The sequence below is a fragment of the Haemaphysalis longicornis genome, unplaced genomic scaffold, assembly GCF_048455015.1.
Source record: "Haemaphysalis longicornis isolate Haplotype H1 unplaced genomic scaffold, Haemaphysalis longicornis Haplotype H1 scaffold_3, whole genome shotgun sequence".
Classification (NCBI taxonomy): Eukaryota; Metazoa; Arthropoda; class Arachnida; order Ixodida; family Ixodidae; genus Haemaphysalis; species Haemaphysalis longicornis.
In genome coordinates this window covers 42,541,655-42,557,621 of record NW_027526335.1, presented here as the reverse complement: position 1 = coordinate 42,557,621, position 15,967 = coordinate 42,541,655, and the positions used below count along the sequence as shown (strand labels likewise).

General features: G+C 51.7%; 1 protein-coding gene across 1 annotated transcript; it reads left to right on the top strand.

Annotated features, from left to right (window-relative positions):
- Positions 1-929: 929 nt before the first annotated feature.
- LOC144173231 (uncharacterized) lies at positions 930-3,969 on the top strand. Its single transcript, XM_077701727.1, has one exon. The coding sequence runs from the start codon at positions 1,213-1,215 to the stop codon at positions 3,880-3,882; it is 2,670 nt and encodes an 889-aa protein (XP_077557853.1). The 5' UTR covers positions 930-1,212; the 3' UTR covers positions 3,883-3,969.
- Positions 3,970-15,967: the final 11,998 nt, after the last annotated feature.

Below are 15,967 nucleotides of genomic sequence, written 5' to 3'. Positions count from 1 at the left end.
TCGATAGACGACCGGTTCACCTCGCTCGAGAGAACGTGCCAGCAGCTGGCTACGACAGTGCAAAATCTGGTGACGCAGATGGCCAACCTCCAACAAGCATGGACGGGTCACCCACCACAACAGCAACCACAGCAGTAACGACGAGGTGCCTCCTGGTCTGGCACTGGAATTGCAACGGCTTCGCCGCAAAGAAGGCGGTACTACAGCAGCACCTACAACAAGTACCGAGAAAGCCAGACGTAATCATGCTGCAAGAGACCCGCACCGAAGAGGCCAGACTCCCGGGATACCGGACCCACGCCAGCCCGCCCAGCTCGCAAACTGCGGCCGGTAGGCCAGGCCGGGGGGTTTGCACTCTGGTCCGAAGGGGCATTACATACGTTGAGCATGAACTACTAAGCAAGAGCACGATAGAGCACACCATGGTAGAGGTAATCACGGGGAAGAAAAAGAAGAGGGAGAGCACATTCCTGACGAACGTCTACAGCAGCCCGTCGCACGGCAGACAGAAATTCAAGGCGCTGCTACACAAGGCGAGCAAAACGGCGGGGCCCGGTAATAGGTTGGTAATCTGCGGGGACTTCAACGCGCAGAACCGGGCCTGGGGCTACCCCCAGAACGCTGGCAAAGGGCAGAGACCTAATGCAAGACGCCACGGACTTGTGGCTCAGCCTGATCACCGACCCCGCGTTCCCCACGAGAACGGGCAACTCGGTCGCCCGGGACACCACGCCAGATCTCACGTTCGCCAGGGGCAGGAGCGGAGACACGGCGGAGTTCGGGTGGCGGAATACAGGACACGAGCTGGGCAGCGACCACTTTATCGTGGAGGTCACCGTACCGCTTGGGGCCAACGACGAGATCGGCAAAAGTCCACTGAAACACCAGTTCACGGACTGGGACGCCTTCCGACGACTGCTGCCTGAAGATCAAGGCGAAATAACGGACATCGAGGAGTGGGCCAACGAGATCGTGCAGAAGACGAGGGAGGCCACCAGGGAAATCGAAACGGACGCGCGCGTCGACAGAGTGGACAGCCGCTTGGCCCACCTAATCGAGGCCAAGCAGTCGATCACGGCGAGATGGAAGACGCAGCGGACGAACAGAAAACTGCGCAAGAAGATCGCGGAACTTAACCGCGTGATCGAGTCGCACAGCAGGGCCCTATGCGCGCAGCAGTGGAACGAAGCCTGCAGCGCGGCGGATGGACAAATGCACTGTGGCAAGACGTGGAACTTGCTAAGACGCCTACTGGACGAGACCAAGACCAAGTCTCACCAGCACGACAACCTGGCCAAGACACTCCACAGGGCGCTGGCCGAGCACGGAGAGGCCGAGGTGAAGAAGCGCCTCGACGACAAGTACCTGCCGGCCACCCCCGCGGAGACACACTCGGACTACCAGGGCGAGACCAACGAGCGGCTAGACAGGGACATAGAAGTGTGGGAGGTGAGAGCGGCCCTACACGACCTGAACACCAAGTCCACCGCCGGACCCGACCGCGTGACAAACAGAGCACTGAAGAATCTGAACGAGAGAGCAATCGAGAACCTCACGGCGTACTACAACAGGTGCTGGCGAGCCGGGAAGCTGCCGAAGCAGTGGAAGGCGGCCAAGACGATCCTGATCCCCAAGCCAGGCAAACCACCGAACATCGAGAACCTCCGGCCAATCTCGCTCACGTCTTGCGTGGGCAAGGCGCTAGAGCACGTTCTAATGAACAGATGGCAAAGGTACCTGGAGGAAGCGGAGGTGTACCCGAACACCGTGATAGGGTTTCGGAACAAGCTCGGGACGCAGGATGCCATGATACAGCTGAAGAATGAGATCCTGGACGACGACGCTAACACGAGAGACAACCGGGCGATCCTGGGCCTGGACTTGCAAAGCGCCTTCGACAAAGTGAGGCACTCGGCAATCCTGGCCCAGGTGTCACGACTGAACATGGGGAAGAGAACGTACGAATATATCAGGGACTTCCTGACGGGGCGGACCACCGAGGTCAACGCCGGTGACCTGAAGCTCCCGGAGAAGAAGCTCGGCAGCGTCGGGACCCCCCAAGGCTCGGTCATCTCGCCGCTGCTCTTTAACCTAGTGATGATCGGGGTGGCCGAACGACTCTCGCGAGTGGCCGGGGTCCGACACACCATCTACGCCGACGATATAACGCTGTGGGTCCCGGGAGGAAGCGACGGACAAATAGAGAGCACGCTGCAAGAAGCAGTGGATGCCATCGAGGAGCAACTGGACGGGTCCGGACTCGTATGCTCCCCGAGCAAGTCCGAACTGCTGGTGATCCCTCCGAAGAGAACGACCAGGAAAAAGAGAGGGGACGAAGAGACGCCGAAAGAACAGAAGATCAAGGTCAGAACGAGCGGCGGCCACACGATCCCAGAGGTCGAGAGGATCCGAGTGCTAGGCATGCTGATAGAGCGCAAGCGCGTGAACGGCGAGACGGTGAACCACCTCGCGGCTAAAGTCACCGCGGCCACACGGCTCATCAGAAGGGTGTCAAACAGAAAGGCAGGCATGAAGGAGGAGAGCCTCACCCGACTGGTGCAGTCTTTCGCCATAAGCCACATCACGTACGTCGCAGCGTTCCACAACTGGAGGCAGTGCGAGCGAAACAAGATCAACGCGCTCATACGCAAGGCGTACAAGGCGGCACTCGGACTCCTCGACTGCACGAGCACCGAGAAGTTTCTGGCTCTGGGGGTGAACAACACCCTGGAGGAGATCGCGGAGGCGCAGAGGACCGCCCAGATCTCGAGGCTCTCGGAAACGAGAACGGGCAGACAGATACTGCTCGACCTGCGTCTGACACCGATGGAGGAGGGATCCGAAAACGAACAGGTACCTGTGCCAGAAGCCACAGGCAGACAGTTAAAGGTATGCCCGTTACCGAAGAACATGAACCCCGAGTTCAACAAGGAGCGAAGGATGGCGAGGGCCAAGGCGCTCGTGGACCTCCACACCAGAGACGAAGGGGCCATGTACGTGGACGCGGCGGAGTACCAGGAGAGCGAGAGGGCCTACGCCGCGGCGGTCGTCAGGGCGTCGACTGGCGAAACGATAACGGCAACGAGCGTGAGAACCCAGAAGGCGCACCGGGCAGAGGAGGTGGCCATCGCCCTGGCCATCGCCGACCCTGCGTGCACGACGGTGCTGTGCGACGCAAGAACGGCGGTGCGTAACAACGCCAGAGGGAGAGTGTGCAGGGAGGCCGCACGAGTACTACGCACGGTCGACCTCGCCGGTGAGAGGAGGTGCGTGGCCATCAAGTGGTTCCCGGCACACGTGGGCATCGATGTGTCGGACCGGGGCAACACCAACCATAACGAGACGGCAAACGCGGTGGCGCGAGGACTAACCAACCGCGCCGCTGCGACAGAAGCCGACCAGTCGTGGTGGTGGAGGGAGACCAAGGACAGCATGACCACCTACACCGAGATCGTGAAGTGGTACAGACTGAGCAGACGAAAGGTACCGCCACCCCACCCGGGCTTGACTCGAGAGGAAGCGGTGATATACCGGCAACTGCAGACGGGGTCCCTCCCCACCCCGGTGCTGATGAGGCACGTGTGTCCGAGCGTGTACGAGAGTGACTTGTGCCGAGTGTGCCAGAAGGAGAGAGCCACAGCGGCTCACATCCTCTGGGACTGTGCCAAAAACCCGCGCGAAGCGTCGACAGAGACTATGATCCCGCCGCATCTCGAAGCCGCAGCGGGAAGCTACGACCAGGAACAACAGACCAAGGCCGTCCAGCAGATCTCGGCGGCCCTTGAAAGGCAACGACCAAGCGAAACCGACGGAAGGTTACCGCCCCAACAAAGGGGCAGGCGAAGCCAGCCGAAGGGAGTAGCGAGGCCGGAGCCAAAGTAGAGGGACAAGAAGTCGAGAAGACGTCACGGCCGCGTCGCGGAAAGACCCCCGCGCGAGGGGATCTAACCGAGCTGCAGGCACTTTAATAAAGTTGCTCTCTCTCTCTATCTCTCTCTTTAGCGGAGGAGGAATTTCAAGTTCTTAGTTGTCTCTCGAAAGTACTGTGCATTGGCAGTGCAGGCATCTGGCGCCCGACCCCCTTTGCGACGACTTTGAGGCGGCTTTCACTCCATGACTGCCGAGGAGCAAGTGTTGCATGCGCAGCAGTGTTACGCGACGGACACCTGCCATGGAAGCGCTGGTAGCGACCGCTCCAGCGACCGCCCTCAGTGAACACTCAGCCGTTGTGTGCGCGATAGGATTTCTGCAGACAAGTTTTTCGCCTTTTTTGGGTGGTTCGCGGTACATGGCTTCCGAGGGTTCTACCATGCGTTTATCCAGCTGCAGCCGGAGCGTACTCTTCAGTCGCTACCGCTCGATGGATAAAAGTTTCTATCGAATGGCCGTGCTTCACTATCTGCTAGCAAAACTTTCCAATGGGCCGTTGCATGACCGTACACTTCATTTATCGTCAGGGCGGCAGACGGCTTCTCTTGAGGCGTTGCGTGTCACACCGCTCTTGCGAAAACTTTACTCGCACGATGCTATATAATCAACGGCGTGTGTCTATTATCGGAGGCGATCTTTGCACATTTCGACGGTTTTTGTTCGGCGTCTTTGTCGGCTGGCAGGAAGCAGAGCCTGCGAAGCTTGTGAAGGTAAGATTGATACCGAAAGAAACAGATTGACGCCAGGAGGAAGGTGGAGGTATAAAGTCCATAAAAAACGACTAAAGAGCTTCGTCGAACAAGAGCTGTGAAGAGCAAGGTGAAATAAAGGAAACAAATTGGAAAAGCTGTGGTTGTTGCTATTCCTTTCTTCGTAGCACATGCCCACTTGGGTGACTTGGCCGCAATTGAGAGTTTGAGGAGCGAATGGGCTCGGTTTTGAAAATTAACCAAACTGTGAATTGGAAAAGTAAAAGTTGTAGAATAATGCGTGCCGCGCGTGACACGTGAACTTGATGGCACATGAGAAGAACAGGTGCACACCAGCCGCGCAGAACCCCGGTTATAGGGAGGCTGTCGTGTGTGTAGTCTTCTTGCTGACGATTTCACTACGAGATGCAAAACAAAAAACTGACGCAAACACAGTACGGGCCTCATGCACTTCTGTTTCAAATAAACATGTGGCGCCACCTGGGAGCGGCGGCGGAATTTTTTCTGAAGAACAAAAGAAACATATACAGCAGTTCGCTACGCGGCTTAATTTAAACAACCGTAAAATAAGTATACAACAATTACCGCGTTTTTTAAATTCACAATGGTTATATAAATAGAAATATTACGCTGACGAGTTTTGCGGTAATACAAGCTGAAATAATTTAGAAAGCGCCCCTTCTCCAATAAAAGCAGACGACAGTACACGGATCAGCTGCCTGCGACGCCGACGTTCACGAAGCACCTAGTACCTGAAAAGAAATAAAAAGAACTGATCCATAGGTGCATTTGCGTATGTGCACGCTACTTGGCGTAAGACCGCCGCAAAAAAAAATGCCGTGTATCCAGTGCATATTTTTGTAGCGCCTCAAATAGCCTTTGGTGTCCGTATAATCTGTGCACGCAACAGAAAATACATGGAACAACCCACGGATATGCATGCTTGAATTGTACGTAGTCATACTAGCAAAACGTGAAGCTTTAAAATGAAAACAGAAACGTAAATATTCACGCTACACTGCGACACAACCGTAAACAGATGGACACATACCAGCCACAATTCGGAGACTCGCATCCACACTTTTATTGAAAGGACTCTCAAATATCTCAAACATATGTTCCTGTACAACTTGTAGTTTGCGTTTCTGCGACAGTCGGTGAAAAACAAGTTCAAGTGGGGCTTGTTGCGGAAAATATTTTTGCAGCAAAGATAACTTGCACCAGCACAACTATTCACGCTGGCATGTAGTCATGCCAGCATAGTCACACAAACATCACGTACAACTCTGTCAGCTTTGAAACAATCTCCATTATTCAAAATGGTCTTATTTTATCAAGGGCACTCCGAATGCGAGAGGAACCATTCTTGCACAATTAAAGCTCCTGTTATGTGATCTACCATATCTGTGCCCGTGTCTATGTCGAGCGATAAACAAGGTAAATAACCGTTCAGAGGCTTTCATGAAAGCCTCGTCTCGCGCATCTACGTCCAAAAGTATTAGCATATTAAGTGCGCATTTATAAACCTATTAAAGCACTTCAAAAAGCATTGCGATATTTTTCTGAGCCAATCCAACGAACTCATCGTAGTTTCAGCAGTTTGAGGTAGAGTTTACTCAAGCAGTTGGCATTTTCAAATACCTGCCTCTACAAACCTGAATCTTCGGGCACTTGAAGCCGCTTATCCTTGGTGTCGCAATATACATACAAACCTTTCGCCGCGATTTCGCACACACAACCCATCAAATCACTCCCTAACATGTACAAGGCACAGTGGAGTGTATACACGGGAGAAATTCGCTTCTGCAAGCACCATGAGGTCGCGTGGTCGGTCTTCTCCTGACAATAAGCTGTCCGCCAACTGCTTGGTTATGCCAGCAGTTCTAATCTAACCAGCCGTTCTGATCTAAAGCTCAATAAATAAAGTCCACCAAAGCGACCACAGCAACCAAGGCGCTTCTTGCGTCGTTGGGACGTTATGTCGTGATTTCATGCTCTTCGGGGGATGGCCGGCGGCCCCACAAAAAAGTTTCCACTGGTGGAGAGGTCACACCTTCCCTCACACATACATTATCGCTTCCGGGAGGCGATGCACACACAGACGCACACTCCTGCACTCCTCTCGTTCTCTTGGTAACATCGCGGGCTTCCGTCTTTTTATTTTTATCTTTTATTTGGGCGGCGCTGCTGGTGTTCAGTGGAAGCCGTTGCGAAATGACAGCGTGAGCGCGCGCTGCGCGGAGGCAATCCCGCGCTTCTATAAAAATGGTTTTTGTGTGATGGATCGCTTTCCTGTCGCCTTTGCGAACCATATTCTATTTAATAAAGTACCGTTTGGCTGTTTATCGCATGGCAACAGAATAGCGGTCATTTCTTCTTTCTCTTGCTAATAATCGTGCTGCGCGGAATACTATGCTCCGGACGTCGTTTGCTCACGGACTTCAGAAGTTATGCCTCCGTTGTCCGCAAGATGGCGCTGAACACAGCACGTCAGTGGCGCCACCATACAAGCGCACGAGATCCATAGCAGAAAAGAAGCCGGTCGAGTGGTGCCAGAATTCATGCCGAAAGACCGAAGTAAAAGCTAGGAAAAATATGCAAGTGCAATATATCAGTTAAGAATTATGACAAGTACAATTATCAGTCGTTAATAAGTAGCGCAAGTACAGTGTATCAATTGTTATTAAGAATCGGCAAGCCTCCGCCTTCAAATCACGTAAGCAGACTGAAGTGCTTCTAGAAAATTACGTATCTGAAAGCAGACGGAGGGTTTCAGTAACACCGAGCAGCAATTACTTTGTATTGGGCGAGTTTTCATCACCCGCTTTCTTTTTTTACCAGTCGGCTTTAGTGACGTGATTGCATTGTCTGCCACCGACGGCAGAAATGGGCAGAAACTGCTTCTCAGGAAGGCAAAATTCAAACAGGAAGCTCTTAAGAACGCCTTAAATAAAAAAAAAAATTATGTTTGTAGTGAAATGCAGATAAATAAAATAAAAGAGCGATAAAGTAATGTAGTTGGATTTGCTTGCCCCCTGTTAACAGAAGAACGACCGAAGCGAGACCGAAGCCATGGCTGCCCGTTAGGGGGTTCATCACTTTACTCGCACGGTAAATCCACGATGATGATCATGACTGGCGCATAGCCAGTGGGAGATTTGACATCCTCCCGCACGCGCTACAGCACGCCGTACTTGCTGAACAGTCGACACCTTCTCCAGCGGCCCGTGGGTGTTAAATCTTCAGTGGGAGATTTAACCCCACCCAAATAATCAGCAAATTTAAACGTCACCAAAAAATCAGCAAATAGCATGAATTCCATTTTTAAAGCGCTTGAACTCCGTCTCGAAATATTAACATTACGGTACGTGGGCGTCGCTAGAGTTCTTGGCCGCTATTCCAGAAGGCCCGAGTTCCGCCTACTCTAGAGTTTCCAGCTGCTTAAGTTACGAAAGTAGAGATAGTGGAGCATTCCATACACCTCGAGCGAAACCGCCGGAATCGCGCGCAGCACGCCTGGCATATTCAGCGCGCTGTACTGGGGCCCCTTACGTTGATAAAGTACGGCTTGTGCTATCTTCTGCATGCAGCACCACCTGAAATCGATCTACTATACTCATTTCCTGGCATAAACTCGATAACCCCACTGCTACTTTGAAATCCCCAGCCTGGCTGCTGGCCACGCCCGGCGCGGGGCGGTCCGTTTTTCTCGGTGTTCTGTTCTTCCACTTAATTATGTTTGCTACTTGGCTTGAGGGTAGTCCCAGTGCAGCTGTGCGCAAGCACAAACCAAGTAATCAAAGGGGTCCACTGTAGCGAATGGAACGCGCCCTGCTCCCGACCATCAAATATGGCGTTTGTTTACGGCTTGCTTGAGTGTGCACGGCGGGCGCTCATTAGAAATCGTCCCTTGTCGAGAGCGTGTTTGAGCATTGGCGAGTGTGTTTTAGACGATGAAGTTGTGTCATTTGTCATCGACTGTGTACGGTGTATGAAGAAGGCTCCCGGGGTAAAATCGTGTCGTCTTGGCCCCTCCTATCGGATCGTTCAATAGTGCACTCCAGTTTCGACCGAACACCACCACGACTGTGGTCCCATTAGCTGATGGGGGCCTGGGGACTTCATTTTTGTTTTTCGCTAAGTTCTTGTCACTGCTAGCGGGCATCAAATGACGACATCGGGGCTACAACGCTACGCCCACACAAAGTGGACGCCATGAGTGGGTGTGGCTTCGATTGTTACGCCACGCCCACTAATGGGCTGGGTGTGTTTGACAGACATTAGAACTCGGAGGAAACTCTGGAATGATTTTGCACGGCCGAGTTCAACTAGGGACTCCCGTGCTGGCCGCTGCTGCGGCGTGGTTTATTTTTATGGTCGCAGTAGGAGGCATATTTCTATCCCGACATTAGAACTCGGAGGAAACTCTGGAATGGTTTTGCACGGCCGAGTTCACCTAGGGACTCCCGTGCTGGCCGCTGCTGCGGCGTGGTTTATTTTTATGGTCGCAGTAGGAGGCATATTTCTATCCCGACAGGTCTTTTAAACGAAAAAGGAATTTCGAGCTCATTTTAGATGCAAAGCATCTCTTGCTCGGGGCTATGTCCGTCGGCGTCCGTCCGCACCTCTCCCACTTTCCCCACCAGCTGTGCGATAACTCCGCTCTCCTCCTCTCCCTCTCTCCACGCCAGCTGTGCGATAGCGCGAGCTGCTCCTCCTCTCCCCCTCTCCCCACCAGCTGTGCGATAGCACGCGCGCTGCTCTACCTCTCCTCCTCTCCGCGCGCCGCTCTCTCAGTTGCTGCTTCTCCGATGAACTGAATGGACGAGCCGCTTAGAAACGTCGACGTCGAGCAGCGGATGCCAAACTTCGAGAAAGTGAAGCCACTTCGAAACGCCAGCGTCGAGCAGCAAATCCCACACTGCGAGAAAGCGAAGGCGCTTCGGCACGCCAACGTCGCCAAGCGGATCCGGATGCCGCTCGTCAACGCGACCGCGCCGCGAAAGCGGCCGCGCGCGCGACGGTCGGCGCCGACGAACGCTTCAGGCGCGAGTTCCTGGACCGGAGCTTCGGACACAGCTGCAAGGTGTGCGACAGACTCTGGTTCGACAACAATCTGACGCGCATCGGCAGCATCCAGAACGATCGTCAACGCACTAACGCCATCGAGGTTCTTTCGCGAGAGGTTCTTTCGCACTAGCGCCATCGAGGTTCTTTCGCGTACGCACACCGCGTACGGCGAGTACGCGGTGTGCGCGACGTGCCATTGACGTCGGGCAAGATTCCGTCCATGAGCGTCAGTTACGAGGCTTTGCATCACCACACAGTTCCCTTCGGGGAGATGGTGCAGTTGTGAGGGAGAGTACAATTGTCAATTGAAAGCCACCGTGTAGCACAGGCATTAGAGGCGTATTTTGCTCCACGACCGTCGAGGAGCAAGGGTAATGTGCGCTGCGGTTTTACGCGACGGGCAGCTGCTACAGAAGCGTTGGTGGCGACCGCACCATCGACCGCCACCAGTCGACCGTCAATCGGTGTGTGCGCAATACGATCAGTGGAGACGTGTTTCCATGGTCTCGCCTTTCTTTTGGGTGGTTTGGCGGGCATGGCTTCCGCAGGTTCCTACCACGCGTCTATCCATCTGCAACCGGAGCGTGCGCTTCAGTTATCGTCTGCTCGCAAAACAGTTTCGAACGAAGCGTTGCATGACTGTTGCGTAGATCGCCGAGAACGTGAGGCACACCAGATACAGATGTCATCTGCATATAGTGTGATCTTCACTCCACGGGGCAGGACTCTCTCGAGTGAAATAAGGGCTAGGTTGAATAGCAGTGGACTTAACACAGCACCTTGTGGCACACCTTTTTCCACAGCGTAGTAAGATGTGGGGCCGCTTGGAGTAGACATAAAAAGCTGCCGTCCATCAAGGTAGTCCGCTATCCATGCGTATATTCTGCCTCCGAGATCATGGTCTTCAAGAGCGGCAAGGATTGCTGCGTGAAAGACCGAGTCGAAGGCAGCTTTGATGTCCAGGAAAATGGCGGTTGGTGTACAGCCGGAATTGAGTGACCCTTCAATAGAAGACACTAAAGCGATAATGTTATCTATCGAAGATCTGTTTTGACGGAAGCCATTCATTTCTTGAGGGAAAGTTTTCCTGCTCTCAAGATACCAGATCATCCTTGAATGTATCATTTTTTCCATTAACTTTCCAACACAACTGAGCAAAACAATAGGCCGGAAGGATGCGTAACTTGTTGGCGCTTTCCCAGGTTTTAAAAGTGGTATTATTTTTGCAAGCTTCCACTCCGGAGGCACTTTCCCTCTTTGCCATATTTAATTATAAAATTCCAAAAGGCGCAGCTGAGAAGGCCGTGACAAATGAGCTATGGCCTCATAGCTGACGCCGTCATGGCCTGGTGTGGAGCGCTTGTTCACATCGAAGATGGCCGAATAAAGCTCATCAATTGTAAAAGGAAGGTCAAAGGCTGGTTCCGACACTCCAGAGTACGTAGAGCAAGACACACGCATAAGTCATGGTGAAGGCGTTGATGACGTTGAGAGAAGTCTGCAATATTCCTCGGAGACTTCTTTTAAGGGTGCGTGCTCGTGCAGCGAGAGGGCAGTGAATGGATGTAGCTGCTGGCTGCGTTTGCGCATTCCATTAAAAACACGCCATATGCGTGTCAAAGGTTGCTTCTCATTCAACGAAGCACAGAAGCTCCTCCAACGTTGCTGACGTAGCTTGTTTAGGTGGTGCCTTACATGTCTTTGCGCTCGTCGGGAAGCTCGCAAGTCTTCCATACTTTTGGTTCGCAACGCCTTTCGCTCCGCTCGTCTTCGTATCGCGCACAGCCTTTGATACTCGGGATCATTTTTTGGTATATCGCGGCGCTTGCTTAGGCTGCGGGTCGTTTCCCGCAAACAAGATGCAATCGTGTCGACGAGTTCGCCGTCAGCAGTCATAGCTGTCACACATCTACTAGTAGCGCTAGTAAATGCGTCCCAGTTCGTGCAGCTCACCTTGTCAAGGCGCCTTGATTGCGAAGCGTCGAGGGCGGTTATCAAAATTGGGTAATGATCACTTCCTCTTGTTTCTATGTCAGTGATCCATGTAAACCGCCCAGCGCAGCGCCTACAGAAAGCCCTCCATAACATCTCTAGCTACCTCGCAGCCCGTGGTCTTAAGCTGTCCCCCAATAAGAGTGTAGCCATGGCCTTCACACGAAAAAAGATGCATTGTTATCCTCTGATTCTAGGCGGCCGTGCACTCTCATATGCACGAGTTCAGAGATTTCTGGGAATTCTAATAGATCGCAACTTGACCTGGTCACCCGAGGTTAAACGGTTACGGGCCCGCATTTCTTCGGCCACTCAGGTTTTGAAATGTTTTGCGGGTTTGCGCTGGGGCAGCGATTGTCATTCCATGGTCATGCTGCACAACGGTTATGGGGATGGTGTGCTGAGGTACAGCCTCCCAGTCCTACAACGAATATCAGACACAAGCAAGAAGAGTCTTGAGGCAGCAAGGAACAACAATTTACGCATCTGTCTTGGGCTTCCGAAGGGATCTTCGAGCGTCGGGACCCTTGCGGAGGCACGTTGCCTGCCCTTCGACGTGATTAGAAAACAGGAGACTCTCCGTGTGCACCTGAGACATCGGCTTCACTCAAGAAATCACTTTTTAAGTCGCGTATCCTCAAGCTGCTCGAGCTCTGGATTCGCCCAAGCAATTGGCAGAATACCCCTGTCAATTCCAAACCAGCCGAAACAAATAATGCCTCCAAATTTCCCTCCTTGGAACGTTACTCCTTTACAGATTCAATGTCGCATCCCTGGAATTGGCCCCAAGAAGACAATGTCCAATACTGAAATCGTGCTAGAATACATGTATAAAATGCATTCGACTAGAACACACATATTTACGGATTGATCGTCATCCCCGCAAAGCTCTTCATCTTGATTGTACGTGCCATTTACGGGTGAAATGTTTTCATTTCGTCTGGAGCGACCAACATCATCTACAGTGGCTGAGCTATATGCCCTTAATTAAAGAAGCGATTGTTTACGTCCTACGCCACCAGCCGCGTCAGTGGAGCATCTTTACAGACTCCAAGGCAGCTCTGCAAATTCTGTCAAGGAGGAGCAGGTCTTCCCCTCACTATACCGCAGCCGCCGATATCTCCTACCTTCACCACCTCGCTTGCATTGCTGGACACACTATAAAATGGTAATGGATACCTGGCCACAGTGGTATTATTGGAAATCAAAAAGCCGATGAAGCGGCCCGTATGGGCCTTAACCACCGGAAATACCGCAAAGTGTACTTTACAAAAACAGACGCTTCCACCATGGCCCGTCGCTTTGCAGTAAGTGAGAGAAACCGGCTATGGCGCAGCAACGAACCTAATAATGAAGTATTTTTGCACGCGATTGACCCTGAATTGACATCAAAACTTCCAAGAGAGCTCCCTCGTAGGCTGCAGACATTATATCACCGCCTACGACTGAACTCGGCCTACACCAACAGTTACCTCTTTCGCCTCGGACTGACGATCAACCCGTACTGCGATAACTGTTCTTCTATAGAAACCGTCGAAAATATTTTATTAGAATGTGTGGCCTACTTGGCACCATGATCCCGTTTTTTTTTTAAAGATATTGAACGCCTAGATCAAGGGCCGGTAACTTTGAAGACCATCTTAGGACCATGGACTTGCCCCTCGAAGCAGCATCAGGCCCTAAAAAGTTTGTTTTCATATTTGGCCACATTTAAAAATTGTAAATTCTGTGACAAATTCTGTGACACAATCTAAAAAATAGTCCGCCAAGCCCGCCAAGCCACGCCAGTGGTTTTTGTTTGCTTTCGTTTTTTTTTTCTGCCCACCTCTCTTTAGGGCCTGTTCTCCCTACATCCCCGACCCCTAGCAGAGAAGCATGTAGGCGATCGCAAACGCCGGCAAAACTCTCTGCTTTTTCAATATAGAGCCTTCTCTCTCTTGCATGACTGTGCGTTTTGTTTATCATCAGCGCAGCAGACTAACTCCCTCGAGGGGTTGCGGGACGCGCATTTCTTGTGAAAAGGTTGCTGTCAGGACAGCTTTTACGTATAACACATATACTGTCAAGGAGACAGTCGACGCAACCGACAGCCGGTTGAGGTGGTTTATTCGCAGAGGTGAAGCCGATAGGAACGCAGATCCGAGCGTGGAGATAACCCAGCTCGTTTCTCGCGCATGCACCTTATGGAGTTAATCTTCTTCCCCTGACACGTCTTCGGCGCATATCTTCGCATCTGGATTGGGAATAATCCTACCTTCCTTTTCCACCTGACTGATGCTGGTACGGCGCATACCCCGATAGCTTGATGGCCTGGTGCATCTGTTCATTAGCCTCGCTACAATACAATCAACGGCGCGTGCCTATTGTTAGAGGCGATCTTTACACATTTCAACAGGTTTTGTTCAGCGCCACCGTCGTATGGCAGGAAGCAGGGCATGGAGAGCGATTAAAGGGGAGAGCTAACAATTAAAGTCACCGCGTGACGCCAGAGGGAGGGTATGCGGGAGTGCACGAAGGGCGCGAAAGAAGAGAGGGTTGTGAGGGTTGATTTGATTGTAGGGTTTACCGCACCAACGCAACGCAGGCGATGAGGCGCGTCGTAGTGGAGACACTGGAGGGCTCTTGATTAATTTTGACCACCTGGGGATCTTTAACGTGCGCCGAAATCTCGTACACACGGGCGTTTCTGCTTTTCGCCTCCATCAGACAAGCAGCCATCGCGGCCGAGGGTTATGAGGATATTCTCTATAAAAAAACAAAAACAAAAACGTCTGTGGAGAGTTTCTTCGAACAAAAGCGATGAAGAGAAAAATAAAATAACGCAAACAAATTTGAAAAGTTGGTGTACCTTGTTGCTATTCGTTCCTTCGTAACACATGGCCACTTGTGGATTGGCTTGTAATTGGGAGCTTTGAGGAACTAACGTGTCCGCTTCACAACATTCGTAACACTGTGAATTTGAAAAAGTAGCAGTTGTGGAATAGTGCGTGCTGAATGAAGCCTGAACGTGATGTCACTGGAGTAGGACAGGTACACACCACCCTCGCAGAACCCCGATTCTAGGGAGGCTGTGGCATGTTCCAGTCTGCTTGCACACTAAGACGAACAAATGAAATAGAAGAAACAGACGCAAACACATAATACAGAAAAGAAGTCGTTTAAATTAATCCGTGCCAAAAGACAAAGAAACGAAAGCGAGGAAAAAGGCGCAAGTACAATGTATTAGAAAAGAAGTTGCTAATTCGTATCGCCAGGCTTTCGCCTTAAAAGCCCGTAGGCAGACTGGACGCGCCGAGGAAATTTTGTATCGATAAGCGGAGGGTTTCGATAACGTAATACGAGCAGCAACTGTTTTGAATGTGGCGCGCTTCCATCACCCGCTTTCTTTTTCTTTTTTTTGCCAGTCGGCCATAGCACCTGATTTCACTGTCTGCCACCGACGGCAGAAACTACTTCTTAGGACGAAAAATTTCCAACAAAAAGCTCACATGAACGCCTGGAATAAAAAATAAAATGAACTTTGTAGTGGACTACAGAATAATAAAGTAAAAGTACAATAAAATAAAGTAGTTGGATTTGCTTGCCCCCAATAGCCACCAGTGAAGCAGTGGAACGAGAGAACGCACTGAAAGAGGTGTCACGCCCTAGTCGAGCATCCTTGGAACATGCTGCCCTGGACCAATTACGTGACCTCAATAATCAGCAAATTGCATTAATCGCATTTCTAAGGTGTTTTAACCCTGTCCCGAAATATTATCATGAGCTTATGATTATCACCACAGCTCCACCTTGCCCGAGTTTCGCTCAAACTCGGGCCTTCTGGAATAGTACCCCAGCATAGAGATACACAAACAGCGGTCGCTGCATGTTGTTTCCATTTCTCTCAGTGCGGGATAGTGGCTTTTTGTGTGCGAACCAAGCATAAATTTTGGTTACAATGTACCTCCAACTAAAAGCAGCAAGCGGAGCAAGTAAAAAAGGATGAAGCTCGGAGCAATGGCAGAGAACAAGAAAAAGGACGTTAATTGGTTAAACTTTATTCGCAAGTTCAGCGGGCCCGTTAAAACCACGCAGAGTTGTCAAAATAATAATTCCGAAAAATCTGCCAGTGGATCAAAAAGACAGGGTCATGACGAAGACGACAGGACCGCGCGTGCTCGAGCTGCTCGAGAAGCGCGAGCAAGCGCCATTTTTTCGCAGACCAACCGTAGGCCCCGCGCAATATCGGCTCTCTCCCGTTCGTTCGGCCTGCTCAAAGCGCCGAG

Coding starts and splice junctions, on each gene's coding strand:
- LOC144173231 (XM_077701727.1), top strand. CDS start 1,213: ATGCACTGTGGCAAGACGTGGAACTTGCTAAGACGCCTACTGGACGAG.